This window comes from Colletotrichum acutatum (assembly GCF_030867785.1).
Source record: "Colletotrichum acutatum strain CBS 112980 chromosome Unknown BDZ83scaffold_3, whole genome shotgun sequence".
In the NCBI taxonomy this organism is placed as follows: Eukaryota; Fungi; Ascomycota; class Sordariomycetes; order Glomerellales; family Glomerellaceae; genus Colletotrichum; species Colletotrichum acutatum.
This window is the reverse complement of record NW_026848997.1, coordinates 307,649-321,607: the sequence shown is the minus strand read 5'-3', so window position 1 is coordinate 321,607 and position 13,959 is coordinate 307,649. Positions and strand designations below refer to the sequence as shown.

The window sequence follows — 13,959 nt, the reverse complement described above, 5'->3', positions numbered from 1 at the left end:
AGCTCCCCACAGCAACCTGTGCATTGAGGGCGGTCCACGCGGTTTGTGTAGGTATCCGTATCCGTAGAGCTGTTGCTTGAGTTGTGTCGTTGCAATTGCTGTTGCGAGCCTGCGACAGCGGTAGCGCGACCCAAGGCAGCTCGGCCAACGCACCCCAGCCCCGATGGCAGCAGTGACAAGCTATGCACCTCTGCTCTCTGGGTCTCCCCCCCCCCCCACCCCAAGCACCCAGAGTATGCAGAGCACCCAGCCAACCCGTCCGCCTCCGTCATGTTTCATTTATTACGTCCGCGAGCTTCCTGCCTGTCGCCTGTCACACTACCTCCGAGATCCCTCTTCCTCTCATTCTCTTTCAACCTTCCATCTACAACTTCGTCTCCCTCCGCCATCTTTACCTTCTTCCCCTCCCCATAATCATCTCTTTCCATCTTATCTGTTTGCGATTCCATCGTCAGTGCTCCATCAATCGAGCTGATTGCCCATCATGAGGTTCTCAACCTCCGCCCTCGTCCTCGGCGCGGCCTCCACCGCCCTCGCCTTGGACCAGCAAGTCCTCGGCGGCCAGGACAGCCCCTTTGACACCATCAAGACCACCGGCGAGAACTGGCTCTCGGCTTTCGAGGACAAGTTCGGCAAGATGACCTCCGAGGCCAAGGCCGTCTGGGACGAGATCACTCTCCTCGCCCCCGAGGCCGTCGAGTCCTTCAAGAAGACCACTCAGGCCACCAAGCCCAAGCCTCACCACCGCAAGTCCGATAAGAAGTGGGACCACGTTGTCAAGGGTGCCGACGTCCAGGGCATGTGGGTTGAGAAGGATGGAGAGAAGCACCGCAAGATTGGCGGTGACCTCAAGAACTTCAACCTTCGCGCCAAGAAGGTCGATCCCTCCGCTCTCGGCGTCGACAAGGTCAAGCAGTACAGCGGATACCTCGATGATGAAGAGAACGACAAGCATCTCTTCTACTGTAAGCCAGCCCGCTCGATAGATTCTATTATCTATGTCTGTTTAGAGCCGTTTCTAACCTTATCGCAGGGTTTTTCGAGTCTCGCAATGACCCTAAGAACGACCCCGTCGTCCTTTGGCTCAACGGTGGCCCTGGCTGCTCCTCCCTGACCGGTCTCTTCATGGAGCTCGGTCCCGCTTCCATCGACAAGAAGCTCAAGATTGTCAACAACGAGTGGTCGTGGAACAACAACGCTTCCGTCATCTTCCTTGACCAGCCTGTCAACGTTGGCTACTCCTACTCCGGTTCCTCCGTCTCCAACACGGTCGCTGCCGGCAAGGACGTCTACGCTCTCATGTCCCTCTTCTTCCACCAATTCCCGGAGTACGCCAAGCAGGACTTCCACATTGCTGGCGAGTCGTACGCCGGCCACTACATCCCCGTCTTCGCCTCTGAAATCCTCTCCCACGAGGACCGCAACATCAACCTGAAGAGTGTCTTGATCGGTAACGGTCTCACCGACGGCTGGACCCAGTACGGCTACTACCGCCCCATGGCTTGCGGCGAGGGTGGCTACAAGGCTGTTCTCGATGAGGGCGAGTGCCAGGCCATGGACAACGCTCTCCCCCGTTGCCAGAGCCTGATCAAGAACTGCTACGACTCTGGCAGCGTCTGGTCTTGCGTTCCCGCCAGCATCTACTGCAACAACGCCCTAATCGGCCCCTACCAGCGCACCGGCCAGAACGTCTACGACATCCGTGGCAAGTGCGAAGACAGCAGCAACCTTTGCTACTCTGCTCTCGGCTGGATCAGCGAGTACCTCAACCAGGATGAGGTCAAGGAGGCCCTCGGTGCTGAGGTCGACAGCTACGACAGCTGCAACTTTGACATCAACCGCAACTTCCTCTTCGCCGGTGACTGGTTCCAGCCCTTCCACCGCATCGTTCCCGGCCTTCTCGAGAAGATCCCCGTTCTCATCTACGCCGGCGATGCCGATTACATTTGCAACTGGCTCGGCAACCGTGCCTGGACTGAGGCTCTTGAGTGGCCTGGCCAGAAGAGCTTCAACAAGGCCGAGGTCAAGGGTCTCACTGTTGGCAAGGGCGAGGAGTACGGAAAGGTCAAGTCCAGCGGCAACTTCACCTTCATGCAGTTGTACGGCGCCGGACACATGGTCCCCATGGACCAGCCCGAGGCCTCGTCCGACTTCTTCAACCGCTGGCTTGGCGGTGAGTGGGTTGCGTAAATGCACTCACAGTAATGAGCAATGTACGAAACGAAGATTGAATAGCGTATGGAATGCTGTTGTAACAGTGAACGCTCGGATTGGTTCGTAGTACAAGACTGGGCATATTGGAGTTTGTCAATAGGGGGGGACCCAGTCGTCCGGTTTACCTACAGCGCCAGTTCAAGCCCGGCGCAGTAGAATTTAGTTATGCTGTTAGAATATGACTCTTTTTTTCCCCAGAGACTCAAGATATGCCGTTCCGATGGTGCTGTATGAATGGGTCCGCCCAACCCTGTTGTCTTGCAGCTGTAACGGAGATGAGTCGAAATGACAGTATTAGTCACCGGCGCCTTCTGTGCCTTAGCTGCAGAATTCCTGGCTTGGTATCCGCTAAAACAACGTCAGACCAGCCCAGCACCTGCCGTAAACATATTTCACCACCTGCTGCCCCTCCTCGCAGCTGCACCACATCAGTACCTTACCCCGCCAAAACTTTTCTGGTCGACGACTGCCTCCAACGTCACCAAACAACGACGAACCCAAGTGACTCCCTCTCTCTCTTGTCGTCGCAATCAAATACACGCGGTCGCGAAGGACCATTCTGCGCACGATCCTACACACCTCAGACAATTATCGAGAAGCGACAACCCCACAACCGCCACAATGTCGCGGATGATCAACCAACCCTCGAACCAGATCAAGCTGACCAACGTGTCTATGGTCCGCCTGAAGAAAGGCAAGAAGCGCTTCGAGATCGCGTGCTACAAGAACAAGGTCATGGAGTGGCGGTCCGGGATTGAGACGGACCTCGACAACGTGCTGCAGATTCCCAACGTGTTCCTCAACGTCTCCAAGGGCCAGACGGCGCCCAAGGAGGACCTGGAAAAGGCATTTGGCAAGGGCAAGAGCACGGACGATATCGTGCTGGAGATATTGAAAAAGGGGGAGATGCAGGTGGGCGGGAAGGAGAGGGCGGAGCAGACGGAACGGGTGCATAACGAGGTGATTGGCATCGTAGCGAGTCGGCTCGTGGATCCGAGGACGAAGAGGGTGTATACGACGGGCATGATTGAGAAGGCGCTCGATATGCTGAGCTCTGCGGCGCACGGGGATGGAGACGATGCTAGTGGAAAGAAGGGCGCTGCCGGATCCAAGACGGCGAGCGGCGCGGGGACGCCGGCGGGCGGGGAGGATGGCGAGGCGAAGCCCCGCGAGAAGGGGTTCCACTGGACGGGCGTGACGACGACCAAGTCAGCCAAGTCGCAGGCGCTCGAGGCGATGAAGGCGCTGATTGCGGCGCAGCCTATTCCCGTGCAGAGGGCGCGGATGAGGCTGCGCGTGACATGCGCGACGAGCGTGCTGAAGCAGGCTGTCAAGGAGAAGCCTACTGCCGCCGGCGGCAAGAAGGGAGGCGGCGACGACGACGGAGACGAACCGAAGCAGAAGCCCGGCACGGTCAAGGATCGGATTTTGGGGTTCGTGGAGCAGGTGGAGAGCCAGGACGTGCTGGGGAGCGAGTGGGAGGTTGTCGGGTTCGTGGAGCCTGGCGCGTTCAAGGGGTTGGGGGATTTCATTGCGGGTGAGACGAAGGGGATGGGTAGGGTTGAGGTTTTGGATATGGCTGTCATTCATGAGGATTAAGAAAGAAAAGGTTGGACGGGCTGATGTGGAGTTGTTGTTGTCGATATACCCCCTTTCTAGACTGAGAAGGGTTTTCGTAGATTCATGATGAAAAGTAGATTTCACGACATGATCAGATATCATCGGCCATGCCCCGTGTGAGCGTACCTGATAAAGTGAGGTTGTTTGTACACCGACATCATACATAGAGAGGGGGGGGATCCCCTCCGACCTGGCAAAGGCAACGGGGGAAAGTCGAAAAGAAAGTCGGCTCGAACCCACGACCTCTCGATCTCGAAGCCCCGTTTCGTAGGCAGGTAGACAGGTAGGCGGGAGGTACCTCGAGGGAGGCGCGGCATCAGGATCCATCTTGGGAGGTGCACCACCCCGTCACCAAAATTACTACTAACGAAAATGCACACAAAAAGGGAAGCTGCCCACTATGGCGTCACCTCTGGTACTGCTCGCCACTCAAGGCTGCCCATGTAGGCACTCTAAGGATAGAGTGTTAAAGGCACAGTTATACCGTTCGACCGTCGTCGACAACGGGCGATGCTTCCTTGGAGATCGTGAGCACTTTCGGTCCCTATGAGGGTTTCAACCTCGCCCCATTCCTTCCTTCCAACCTCCCTTCTCTTCCTTCCGCTTGCACTTCGCTACTACTGTGACGTTCTTTGCATACCTACTGCTTATGGTCTATTTCTTGTTGCTCGCCTTGTACCCCAAGCAGGCTTAGGCCTACAGATACGTAGTACCTGCACGAGCATCCGGACTCAGTCAGGTACTGATGATTCCGATGACTTTACTTTGCTGGAGTATTGGGCCCGCGTGCTCTTTTGCGAAGACGGTTGACTTGTTCCTACCTTTTCAAGTGTACCACTCTCTCTCCCTACTGAGCTACACGTCGTGAAATGCTCTTCGCCTTGGTGGGATGTACGGGCGTTCGAATGCACGCCCACCTTGAATGACTAAGAAGCCATCTTGAAGTTGGAGTCAGAGCCGGGCCGGATCGGCTGGGGTTCGGGCTTCCGTGTGGAGTTGAGGCTCCATGGTTCTGCCTCCACAGAGAGCAGGTCGCGGGATCCGCTTCGCTTGGAAGTCGCACAGATTTTCGAAATGATAGCCTTGAGATGGCATTTGGCATAGGTATGGCATGTCACTATGATCTACAGCGTTCCCAACGAGAAATTGCGTGCATGATTCTCTCCCAGAAGTCACCATTGCGATCCATAGCTTGTCTGCCACTATTGATGAGTTTAAACCTTGTCATTTTGTGTATCGTGTAAAAGAATCACGTCACGTCGTCACCCAGAAACGCCGTGTACTTTTTTAGCTTTTTGTTGTTTTGGTATGATGGAACTCTTTCCGATTCGTTATCTAGAGACGCCACCATCCTGCGCAGAATAGCAATCCCCTTGTTGTAATGCAGCAGTAGAGTATCATCACGAGTGATGAGATGGAGAGAAAACCAGCCGTATCACGCCGCCTATTGTTCCTTGCCACCGCACGACCCAAATTTTCATCATCAGAAGCCACACGCTTAACCACCCTTCTTCTTGGACACACCGACCGTACGGCCGCGGCGGCCGGTGGTCTTGGTGTGCTGACCGCGGACGCGGAGACCCCAGTAGTGACGGAGACCGCGGTGGGCGCGGATCTTCTTGAGGCGCTCGAGATCGTCGCGGAGCTTGGAGGCGACGCCGTTGGCGAGGATCTGGCTGTCCTTGCCGTCGACGATGTCGCGCTGTCTGTTGAGGAACCACGAGGGGATCTTGTACTGGGTGGGGTTCTGGATGATGGTGACGATACGCTCAAGCTCTTCGGAGGTGAGCTCACCGGCGCGCTTGTTCAGGTCGACTGTGGTTGGGGATTCGTTAGTCTTCTCGTGTCCTCCTGATGTGCTTCGAGCTTCCTCTCCATTCCTAGCGCCAAGATTGCAGTCCTCGTATGTGGACCCTGCTGACGGGAGGAACGGGAAGAGGGTAGGGCTTTCTCGTAGACGTACCATCGGCCTTCTTGCACACAATGTTGGAGTAACGACGACCGACACCACCAATCTTGGTGAGCGCGTACATGACCTTTTCCTGACCACGAACGTTGGTGTCTGCGAGCATCCGTTAGCCATCTCCTGATTCCTCTTTCCGATTCTCGTGCCGGCTCTCGCGAATTTCATGTCGGGATGATCGGTGTGATGTGTGTAGTAGGGCTTGCTGTCGTCGGCGCGGAGGGAGTATACATACTCAGAAGACGGAGAATGAACTGGAAGTTCGCTGCACCAAAACAGTTAGCATCGCCATTCCGTAAACTTGCTCTCTCCCTCAAGAAACAATTCGAATTATTTCTCGAAAGACAAGAGGGGTGCTGAGGTAGACGAACACTTCTCCCCGGAGACGAGCGACATGCTGGGCAACTGTCGTACGAAGGCTGCTCCTAGATGTCGATGGTTGATGGCTGACGAACAGATTCGGTCAGGTGTGATAGACTCTCGAGAGTGGGTGAAAGGAAATTTGCGAGTTTGGCGGTGGGCTTCGCTTACCCTATGGTCACGTGGACTTGGAGCGCACGCTCTTCGCCTCACGGCTGGGAAATTTTTCGGCGGGGACGACTGACTAAGCCACTCTCGTAGGCAGTGGTTGGCTGGGACCTGGCGGCGACCCCTCGCTCTCAAGACGCTAGCATCCACTTGATCCGAGAAAGCATGCAGGGGTCGTTTTCGATTGGTCGGGGTCTCTTTGGAGAAATCTAATGCCTCCAGTGCTTGACTTTGTAAGCCCACAAATTTGGACGGGCTCAACCGACGACATTCGATGGCAATTGGAACTCGTTCTTTGCGCCGCAAGTCGCAGTGGCATGAGCCTCTTTGGAGCTTGTGATGATGGTCTATCATCAAGGCCTAATTGGCAATCGAGTCAATTACTGTCCCGTACCGTGCCCCTCTCGAATATTGCTCCTTTCACTATCACCCATCAGACCCGATACCTTACATGAACGTTGCGGACGTTCAACCACTTTTCAGTATACCTAAGTAGATGATCGCATGGTGTCTTTGGTCTTGTTACTGATCTTCCGGTACTCAACAAGCTGAGTCAAGAGGCGTCGATGTCGTCTCTCAGACACTCATGACCACTTACTAGGTAAGTATGTAGTCGGAAGCTTGTGATGAAGCTGTTTCTCTTCCACATATTTCTTGACATTGCTCGGAATTACTCGCAGTGCATCCTATCATGGAGCTTCCTGCAGTTTGATTTAACAGCGAGATACTTTCATTATCATCATCGCCCATCATGATCTCAGTAGACCGAGCCAGCCGTTCAACCTGCTAAAGCCCTGCTCTCAACTCCAATACACACCCCGTTCCCATTCCCAAGTCCCATCCATCCGTCCACTCCCACTATCACGCCGCAGGCGCCGCCGGCACTGGAGCTGCAGGCGGGGCAGCAGGTTGCGCCTGATTCGCACCAGCAGCAACCGCAGCAGGTGGAGCCGGAGCCGGCTGTGTAACGCTCTGGCCCCCGGGACTCGATCCCACAACCACCACTCCGGACCCAGTGTTTCCCTGAGCAGGCGGGGCAGCCGCAGGCGCCGAAGCCGGCGCCGCTTGTGGGGGCGAGCCGGGGTTCTTTCCAAACTGCACTGGTGCGATGGCCTGGTTGGCTCCGTCGACTATGGCTGCTCCCGGCTGTGCTGCGGGAGCATTCTGCGACGCCGGCGGCGGGGCTGCTACTTGAGCGGGAGGCTGTGCCGCTGGAGCAGCGGCGGGAGCAGGTTGTCCCTGGTTCGCGCCGACCGCGATACTTCCCAGGTTCTGTCCGCCTTGCTGACCCTGAGCCTGAGCCGGAGGCGGAGGCGGCGTCGCGACCTGCGCCGGTGGTTGAGCTGCTGCTGCTGGGGGTGGTTGTATTCCTCCCTGGTTCGCTCCGACGGCAATGCTGCCCAGATTTTGGCCTTGACTCTGAGCCAGAGCAGGAGGCGGCGGTGGTGCTTGCGCCGTGTTGTTGCCCCTATTCCCATTGAAGATGCCCAGCCCGGACAACCCGGCCAGCTGCGCGGCGGCAATCTGCTCAAAGCTCGAAAAGATCTGCGCTGCGGCTCCGGCCAGTGCCGGGTTTCCGTTGGCGGCGTTGGCGGCAGACGTCGCGCAGTCGGTCAAAAAGGTCCCCGCATTCTGGACAAAGAGGCCTTGTTGCTGCGGCAGGATTATGGCGGCCGGGTCCGGGACCGAGAGCAGCTGTGGCGCCTGCGTGCCTGCGGGGAGGATGATGCTCTGGCCTATCTGGCCAAAGGGGGCTGCCTGGTTGAAGGCTGTGAGACTGAGGGTGTTGTCGGCCGGGGCGGACCCGACGGCTTGGGCGCTGAAGTCGGACGTGTTGGATCCAGCGGACGAAGAGGAATCCTCGAGTTGCACGCGGGCTGCGCCAAAGGCGTTTGCTTGGGCTGAAGCTGCCTGCGGTGTTGAGATTTCCAGGTTGGTTGGGTCTGTTACCATGACGAGCGTCTGTTTCCCTGCCTGGCCGTTGTCTGCGAGGAGCTGGTTGACGAGATATCGCTTGTTCTGTTGCCCCTGATTTCTGTTGTCAACTAGGCCGGTGACAGTGACGATGATGGTGTTCTTTGGTCAAAGTCAGTCTTGCGCTCATAAATTGTTGTATACCCCTTGCCAGTTGTATCGAGGCTGTACAAGTGAAGAACAAGGATAGACTCACCGCCTGAGGAAATTGCGCCTTGAAGTGGTTAATCCGGATGTTATCCTTGACGGTCTGCAGCTGCGTTGCGAGTGCAAGCTGAGACTGCACCAAGGCAGCGAGCTCTCTCTCGTTCTGCCTTTGCAGTTGGTTGATCTTGTCGAGGTTCTCCTGGACGACAATGATGTTGGGCTTGATGATGTTCTGGATAATGTTCACGTCGCCATTGTTCTTGTTGTTCTTGCCGTTGTTATTGTTGTTATTGTTGCCCTTGGCATTGTTCTTGTCCTGATTTTGATTCTGGTTCTGGTTCTGATTCTGACCTTGCCCCTTGTCGGCGGCTTTTGCATCCTGAGCAGGCGCTAAGGAGACATGGCAGTCAGCATGACTATACAAGCCAGGTGTGATGAAGTCGAGACCTACCAGCCGCAGCCAACGAACTGAACGCCGCCAGGGCAGCAATAACGTGCTTGAGATGCATAGCTTGTTCCAAAGTCCACACAAACGATTAGGGTTTACAAACGAGAGGTAGGGGTTAGCAGCGAGTGTTAAAGGCACAGCCGACTCGAAAGGTAAGAATTATGGATAGTAAAAGGATCGTGAAGACTCAAAATAAGAGAGGAATTAAGAGTGGCCGCTGGGGCTCACGGAGAAGAGAAAGAAAAGGCAAATTGAGGGAAAGTAAACGCGAAGAAGGGCCAAGAGATCTACTCTAGCGGAGCATAATCTGTTGATCTCTTCTGCTCGGTTGCAACGCAGAAAAAGCAGAGTAGAAACAGGATGCTGGCGGACTTCATATGTATATTAACCTTATTCCTGTCCGTCTTTCTGATCACCCGGAAACAGCTTCATGGTCATGCCCGCCCTCCGTCGATGAATCTCTCCTGGTGCCGGGAGCTACGTTTCCCGTGGTTGGTATGGGATGCCCTGAAGGCGGAACCGAGGAAGAGGGAGGGGCCTCCGAGTCGTAGAGGGACGGGATGACAGATCTGGTAGACATTCGCCTCGTCGTAAAACCCCCGAACCCTTGCCCCCGGTTCTACAGGTAGGTAAAGCCGCAGTCAGGAAAAAAGAACGCACGATGGTGGCTTCAGACTCAGTGGCATTTAGTGATGTCGAGGCAAGGAGGGAGGGGGGTCCTGGTCCTAGAGAGGGGTAATGGAATCCAAAGTCAGGACGACTCTAGTAGGATAACAGGAGGGAAACCAGTCTCACCTGCCATCCAACCTTGACAACAACTTGACATGCCCGTACGTCGGCCGTGTGCCGTCTCAACCGTGCCATGCCGCGCCTGTCAAAGCAGCCATCATCCCATCGAAGGAATGGACGGGGTTTAGACCCTCAGCCACCAATCACATCGCCGCTCTCTACGACCCTGGGCGGCTTTGCGACCCCACGCGAAACGGTATCACAGAAGAGCCTCATGAGACAGGGGAGAGTCCGAGAGGAGAGGAGGGGTCGTGGCCCATTCTGAAGTTCCTCTTGCCATATGCGAGTCAGCAGGGGAAGGGTGTCACGTCAATGCGTAGAGTTGGCAACTCGTCGCGAGTGATGCCGGTGACCATCTGTAAATCTCCGTAGCGGCGTAGCCTTACACTCATCATGATCAACCGCCAAGTAAAGATCGCGACCAGGGAGGGCGCAAGCCGTAAGTTCGAAGACTTGAGGATCTCAGAGGGCGCTGACAATGCACTGGAAAATCTCTAAGCTCATCTGCGGCTCTTTGAAATGTCATCCAGTAACCCCAACCCAAATCGGAGAATTAGGTGGTTTTTTGAGTTAGGCTCGAGCCGACGCAGATGCCAAGTCCTAAGTCAAAGCATAAATGCTTTCCGTCTGGGCCGATGACAGCTGGGCCAACGGGGAGCCGAAGCTTGTTTTCAGAAGACCACATTGAAGTTTGATTCATATGTGGGTGGATGGAGCAGACTCGAAACACACAACTGACGCCCCTCATCCCTGTCACTGTTTAGTGAAGCATACCACTTCAATGCGACTCACTGAAAGACAACATGTAAGTGTATCATCTGCAACTCTGTAGCGTCGCCTCGTGTAGTCATTAATACAGAAAGTCTACCTTGCGTCATTCCGGGTAGAGGGAACTTTCGGTTCCACCCGGGATTGTCGTACAATGCCCATCATACACCATAAGTCATATTACCAAGCCACAGCAAAGCTAGGAAGCCCACAAACTTCAGTCGCAAGGCGCTATTTGACACCAAGAAGCCTTTCGTTCTTCCTCTTTCTGTCGCCTTCTCCTTTGCTGCTGCTGAACGCCACGGGACAGGACTTGTCTTACCGTCCTTAACAGGTAGGGTGCGGCCCAACGAGACTTCTTCAGCCTGCTCTCTCTCCTCTATTCCCGTCAAACCCTTGACAATGCGGAGAGTGGCACTCTGGCATCTGTTGCAGGCCCAAAGGAAGACGGTAGCAATGATTGTTACTTCAGCTGCTCTCGGTAGGCGGCCTCCGCTTCCAATCCTTAAAACCCCTGCTCCGTCACTCGCAAGCCATATGTGATGGTGCAAAACGTAGGCTTCAAGCGACATTCTTCCAAGAGCTGCCGCAGGCGGGATCTGCAGGTCTCGCAACTTCCGGAAAGAGTTTCTCGTAATTATGGCCGACAGCACAAACCAGGGGCTCGTGTACGGATGGTAGGTGTCGTAAGACTGGTTGTTGTGGTATACCTCGGCGATGAACGCAAGGATAACGAAAACAATGAGATACGCAATGGCAAAAATGATCATTATCGGCTTCACCGGAATCGCGTCTTGTTCTGGATATGTGATTTCCAACAACCCACGGTCAAGTGCGTTGTTAACCTTTTCGAAGGAAGCTTCGGCGTTGATGCCATGCTGCCGACGCCTGAGAACCGAGACTCGGTGCGTCGCAGCCGCCGTAAGTATGCCAAAGTAAGGGATGAAGCGGTCCATGGCGAAGTGGGCGCGCAGGAGATTGACGTCCCAGTAAATCCCACAAGCCCGTCTGAGAATTAAGAGAAAACGCTCAGGTGTGCGGGTGCTTTGTACCAAGTACGAAGTCCAAGCAGCAAATACGACAACTTTTATGAAGAATGCAACAGGGTTGCTGTTGGACTTCTTAAAGCAAGCCAGCGTTGCATAGATGACTGCAAACCAAAACGTCAATAGTGGCGCAGTGTAGATGATCCATTCGCTTGATACCATGAACGCGATCACGCAGGTCAGCAGGTTCAGCCGGCCTAACACATACGCAATCCTGCGTAACGAAAAGTCTTCGGTGCGGAGGAAGTACATCGTGTGACCGTAGCTGAACAAAAAGATGAATGTCGCCATGAGGAACTTGTGTACCTTATACATCGCTAAGGACTCGGACGCCGTGTGGTACTTGTACAGTAGAACGAATACCAGCATCCAGCCTCTCCACTCGTCTGTTTGCTCCCGTGAAAGAAATGACGTTGTGGTGAGCCCTTTCGCCGACGACAAAACAGGTGTTTTGAAACGAATTGACAGCGCTGCGAACATAGCTAGGCCAATCAATGGTGAGATAAAGTCGGGTACGTCAAAGTATTTGTCCTGCTTCGCGAAGATGTGAGTCCGGTCAGCGATAAGGCAGTAGACCGCAACGATCAGTATGGTAGCCAACGCCAAAAGAGTGTCCATGAAGCGGGACGTTCGGGCAAAGGGGAAAGCATCCTGCTGCCGACTCAAAAACAGGATTGGCGTTGTCAACACATTGAGGCCAAGTAGCAAAAGCTGAATCCGACGAAGAGGGGAGTACGGCACACAGCAGGTGACCTGGTTGGCGTATCCTCGTCTAGCCAGACCGGCATTGCAGTGGGCGTTAAGGACGACATCCAGTTTTCTCTCTGCCACGATGTCGACCGAATGTATGCCATCGTCAAGCATAGCGTCGTCGTGTCCCTCGGTCATGCTATTGTACGCCCATGCGATGTGCGATTGCTCGTTGAGCTCCAGGTGCTCCAGGTTCCAATTCATGGCGTCAATCCTCTTAGGAGTGATGGCTCGCGCGCGGGATGTGGTAAGCATATCGTAGGCTGGGACAGGCACGGGTGCCATAAGGACATGGTTAGAAAGCTCTGCAAAGGCTAACTGTGAGTTGCTATGGGGGTACACCATCAATTCGTCGATACTCTTATGCAGGTACGGCATAAGGACGTTGATGCCTTCTCTGAAGAGCTCCAAGTACCGGTCACCGCCCTGACGGGCCGCCCATAGACCTGGAGTGCCGAGAACGATAAGCGCTGGTGACTCTTTTCCTTCTTGTCGAACAAGTTTCTCGTAATCAGCGGATCCGGGACGGTCCCGGAATCGAGCCAATTGGCTGTGGAGACTCGTGGAGTTGAGCCAAGGGTCCCAAATAAACTCCAGTTTGACGCCTTCGACATCCATTGTGAGATTTTGATGTTTGTCTTCCGACACGGCGAAGTCAAGAATGGCTCTCTCGGCGACATGATGGTCAAGTCGTGTCATGGCAGCGAAGTAGAGCTGGCGCATAGTCGAGTCTCCAATGATGACTAGATGACGACCTGAGAAGCAGCCCGAAACATCCTCGCGGGACATCTCGCGCATTCTGCAGTTGTCGGGTTCCCATTTCGAAAAGACGTCTCTCGGCAAGTTCGAGCCGGGGCGCGAACGCCAGGTGCCGTTGGAGAGCAAAGCGTTGCACTTGTAGGGATCATGTTGGCCTGCATCTCGCGTCAGCTTCTTGACTCAGTTTAAGCTTGTCCAGGATCCTAATTTGGTGGGGCAGTTGGAGAATGGAACTGTTTAAATCGTACCGAATACGAAATACTGGTAGACGACTGAGAGAAGCAGTATCAAGAGGGAAACCCGCGGTATGGTCCGGAGAAAGAAGGGCGAGCTCCCGGCAGCGGCAGCTAGCCTTTGAATGCTGCGAATCATTGGGGGCTAGGAGGGACAAAAAGGAACCAGCGGATAAGGTACGGCGCGCAATCTCAATGCTCCGACTGGTGGTGGCGGTTGCAGTTGGCGGGAAACCGCATTTCTCTTCCGCCTAGTGGAATGCTCTCCGGACCGTTCGGCGACGTGTTGAAGAACGTTACAGAAGAAGACTTGTGATGTCACAAAACCGAGAGAGAGCACAAGTGGAGGAGAGACGCGAGTTGAGGTAGAAGGGGAGGTTCGGAGAGAAACAGTCAAGCGGCGAAGGATCCAAGAAAGGAATCAGATTGATTGTCAACCCCGTCAGACGCGCATGCGAGCGCGGCTGTCATTTCCCTTATAATGCCAGCAACGGTCGAGGCCAAGAACTGGACGGATGACAGGGCTGGCGCTGCCAAGGTGCCGCTACGGAAAGAGACCCGTCCATGGTCTTGGGATGTCATTCCTCAGCCTGTGACCTGTCAGCCTGGAGGGAAGGGAGTGGAGGGAATCCGCGGAAAGGGGAAGGCAGTCACACGTACGCCGCATCTACGCAGACTCCAGAGCGGGAGAGCACACTGCATTGGCACATTAGGCCCTGG

At 55.0% G+C, this 13,959-nt stretch overlaps 6 protein-coding genes across 6 annotated transcripts; 3 read left to right on the top strand and 3 right to left on the bottom strand.

Moving 5' to 3' along the window:
- Positions 1-484: 484 nt before the first annotated feature.
- Positions 485-2,190, top strand: BDZ83DRAFT_565231 (serine carboxypeptidase; the record flags this gene model as incomplete). The annotated part of the gene is made up of 2 exons (XM_060503728.1): positions 485-965; positions 1,034-2,190. 2 exons carry the CDS (start codon positions 485-487, stop codon positions 2,188-2,190), a joined length of 1,638 nt encoding a protein of 545 aa, XP_060371302.1.
- A 645-nt stretch (positions 2,191-2,835) lies between these two features.
- On the top strand, positions 2,836-3,813 carry BDZ83DRAFT_746653 (SBDS protein C-terminal domain-containing protein; the record flags this gene model as incomplete). The annotated part of the gene is made up of 1 exon (XM_060513302.1): positions 2,836-3,813. The coding sequence occupies one exon, from the start codon at positions 2,836-2,838 to the stop codon at positions 3,811-3,813; it is 978 nt and encodes a 325-aa protein (XP_060371301.1).
- A 415-nt stretch (positions 3,814-4,228) lies between these two features.
- Positions 4,229-4,870, top strand: BDZ83DRAFT_598533 (uncharacterized protein). The gene has a single exon (XM_060506956.1). The coding sequence runs from the start codon at positions 4,381-4,383 to the stop codon at positions 4,642-4,644; it is 264 nt and encodes an 87-aa protein (XP_060371300.1). The 5' UTR covers positions 4,229-4,380; the 3' UTR covers positions 4,645-4,870.
- Positions 4,871-4,913: 43 nt separating this feature from the next.
- Positions 4,914-6,265, bottom strand: BDZ83DRAFT_598532 (40S ribosomal protein S18). Its single transcript, XM_060506955.1, has 4 exons — positions 6,169-6,265; positions 6,033-6,062; positions 5,798-5,896; positions 4,914-5,649 (listed from the first exon to the last, which is right to left on the bottom strand). The coding sequence occupies exons 1-4, from the start codon at positions 6,191-6,193 to the stop codon at positions 5,333-5,335; spliced, it is 471 nt and encodes a 156-aa protein (XP_060371299.1). The 5' UTR covers positions 6,194-6,265; the 3' UTR covers positions 4,914-5,332.
- Positions 6,266-6,932: 667 nt separating this feature from the next.
- On the bottom strand, positions 6,933-9,270 carry BDZ83DRAFT_243560 (uncharacterized protein). The gene is made up of 3 exons (XM_060501885.1): positions 8,898-9,270; positions 8,496-8,836; positions 6,933-8,401 (listed from the first exon to the last, which is right to left on the bottom strand). The coding sequence occupies exons 1-3, from the start codon at positions 8,953-8,955 to the stop codon at positions 7,187-7,189; spliced, it is 1,614 nt and encodes a 537-aa protein (XP_060371298.1). The 5' UTR covers positions 8,956-9,270; the 3' UTR covers positions 6,933-7,186.
- A 1,342-nt stretch (positions 9,271-10,612) lies between these two features.
- Positions 10,613-13,378, bottom strand: BDZ83DRAFT_564946 (Cas1p-like protein; the record flags this gene model as incomplete). Its single annotated transcript, XM_060503696.1, has 2 exons — positions 10,613-13,161; positions 13,255-13,378. The coding sequence occupies 2 exons, from the start codon at positions 13,376-13,378 to the stop codon at positions 10,613-10,615; spliced, it is 2,673 nt and encodes an 890-aa protein (XP_060371297.1).
- Between the last annotated feature and the right edge of the window lie 581 nt (positions 13,379-13,959).

Excerpts from the sequence above, each read along its gene's own strand:
- BDZ83DRAFT_598532 (XM_060506955.1), bottom strand. The coding sequence starts at position 6,193 with ATGTCGCTCGTCTCCGGGGAGAAGT. Across the intron at positions 5,897-6,032 it reads GTTCATTCTCCGTCTTCTGA|ACACCAACGTTCGTGGTCAG; the intron begins GTATGTATACTC and ends GGATGCTCGCAG. Across the intron at positions 5,650-5,797 it reads TGTGTGCAAGAAGGCCGATG|TCGACCTGAACAAGCGCGCC; the intron begins GTACGTCTACGA and ends CCCCAACCACAG.
- BDZ83DRAFT_243560 (XM_060501885.1), bottom strand. The coding sequence starts at position 8,955 with ATGCATCTCAAGCACGTTATTGCTGCCCTGGCGGCGTTCAGTTCGTTG. Across the intron at positions 8,837-8,897 it reads CAGTTCGTTGGCTGCGGCTG|CGCCTGCTCAGGATGCAAAA; the intron begins GTAGGTCTCGAC and ends ATGTCTCCTTAG. Across the intron at positions 8,402-8,495 it reads AGGCGCAATTTCCTCAGGCG|AACACCATCATCGTCACTGT; the intron begins GTGAGTCTATCC and ends CTTTGACCAAAG.
- BDZ83DRAFT_598533 (XM_060506956.1), top strand. The coding sequence starts at position 4,381 with ATGAGGGTTTCAACCTCGCCCCATTCCTTCCTTCCAACCTCCCTTCTC.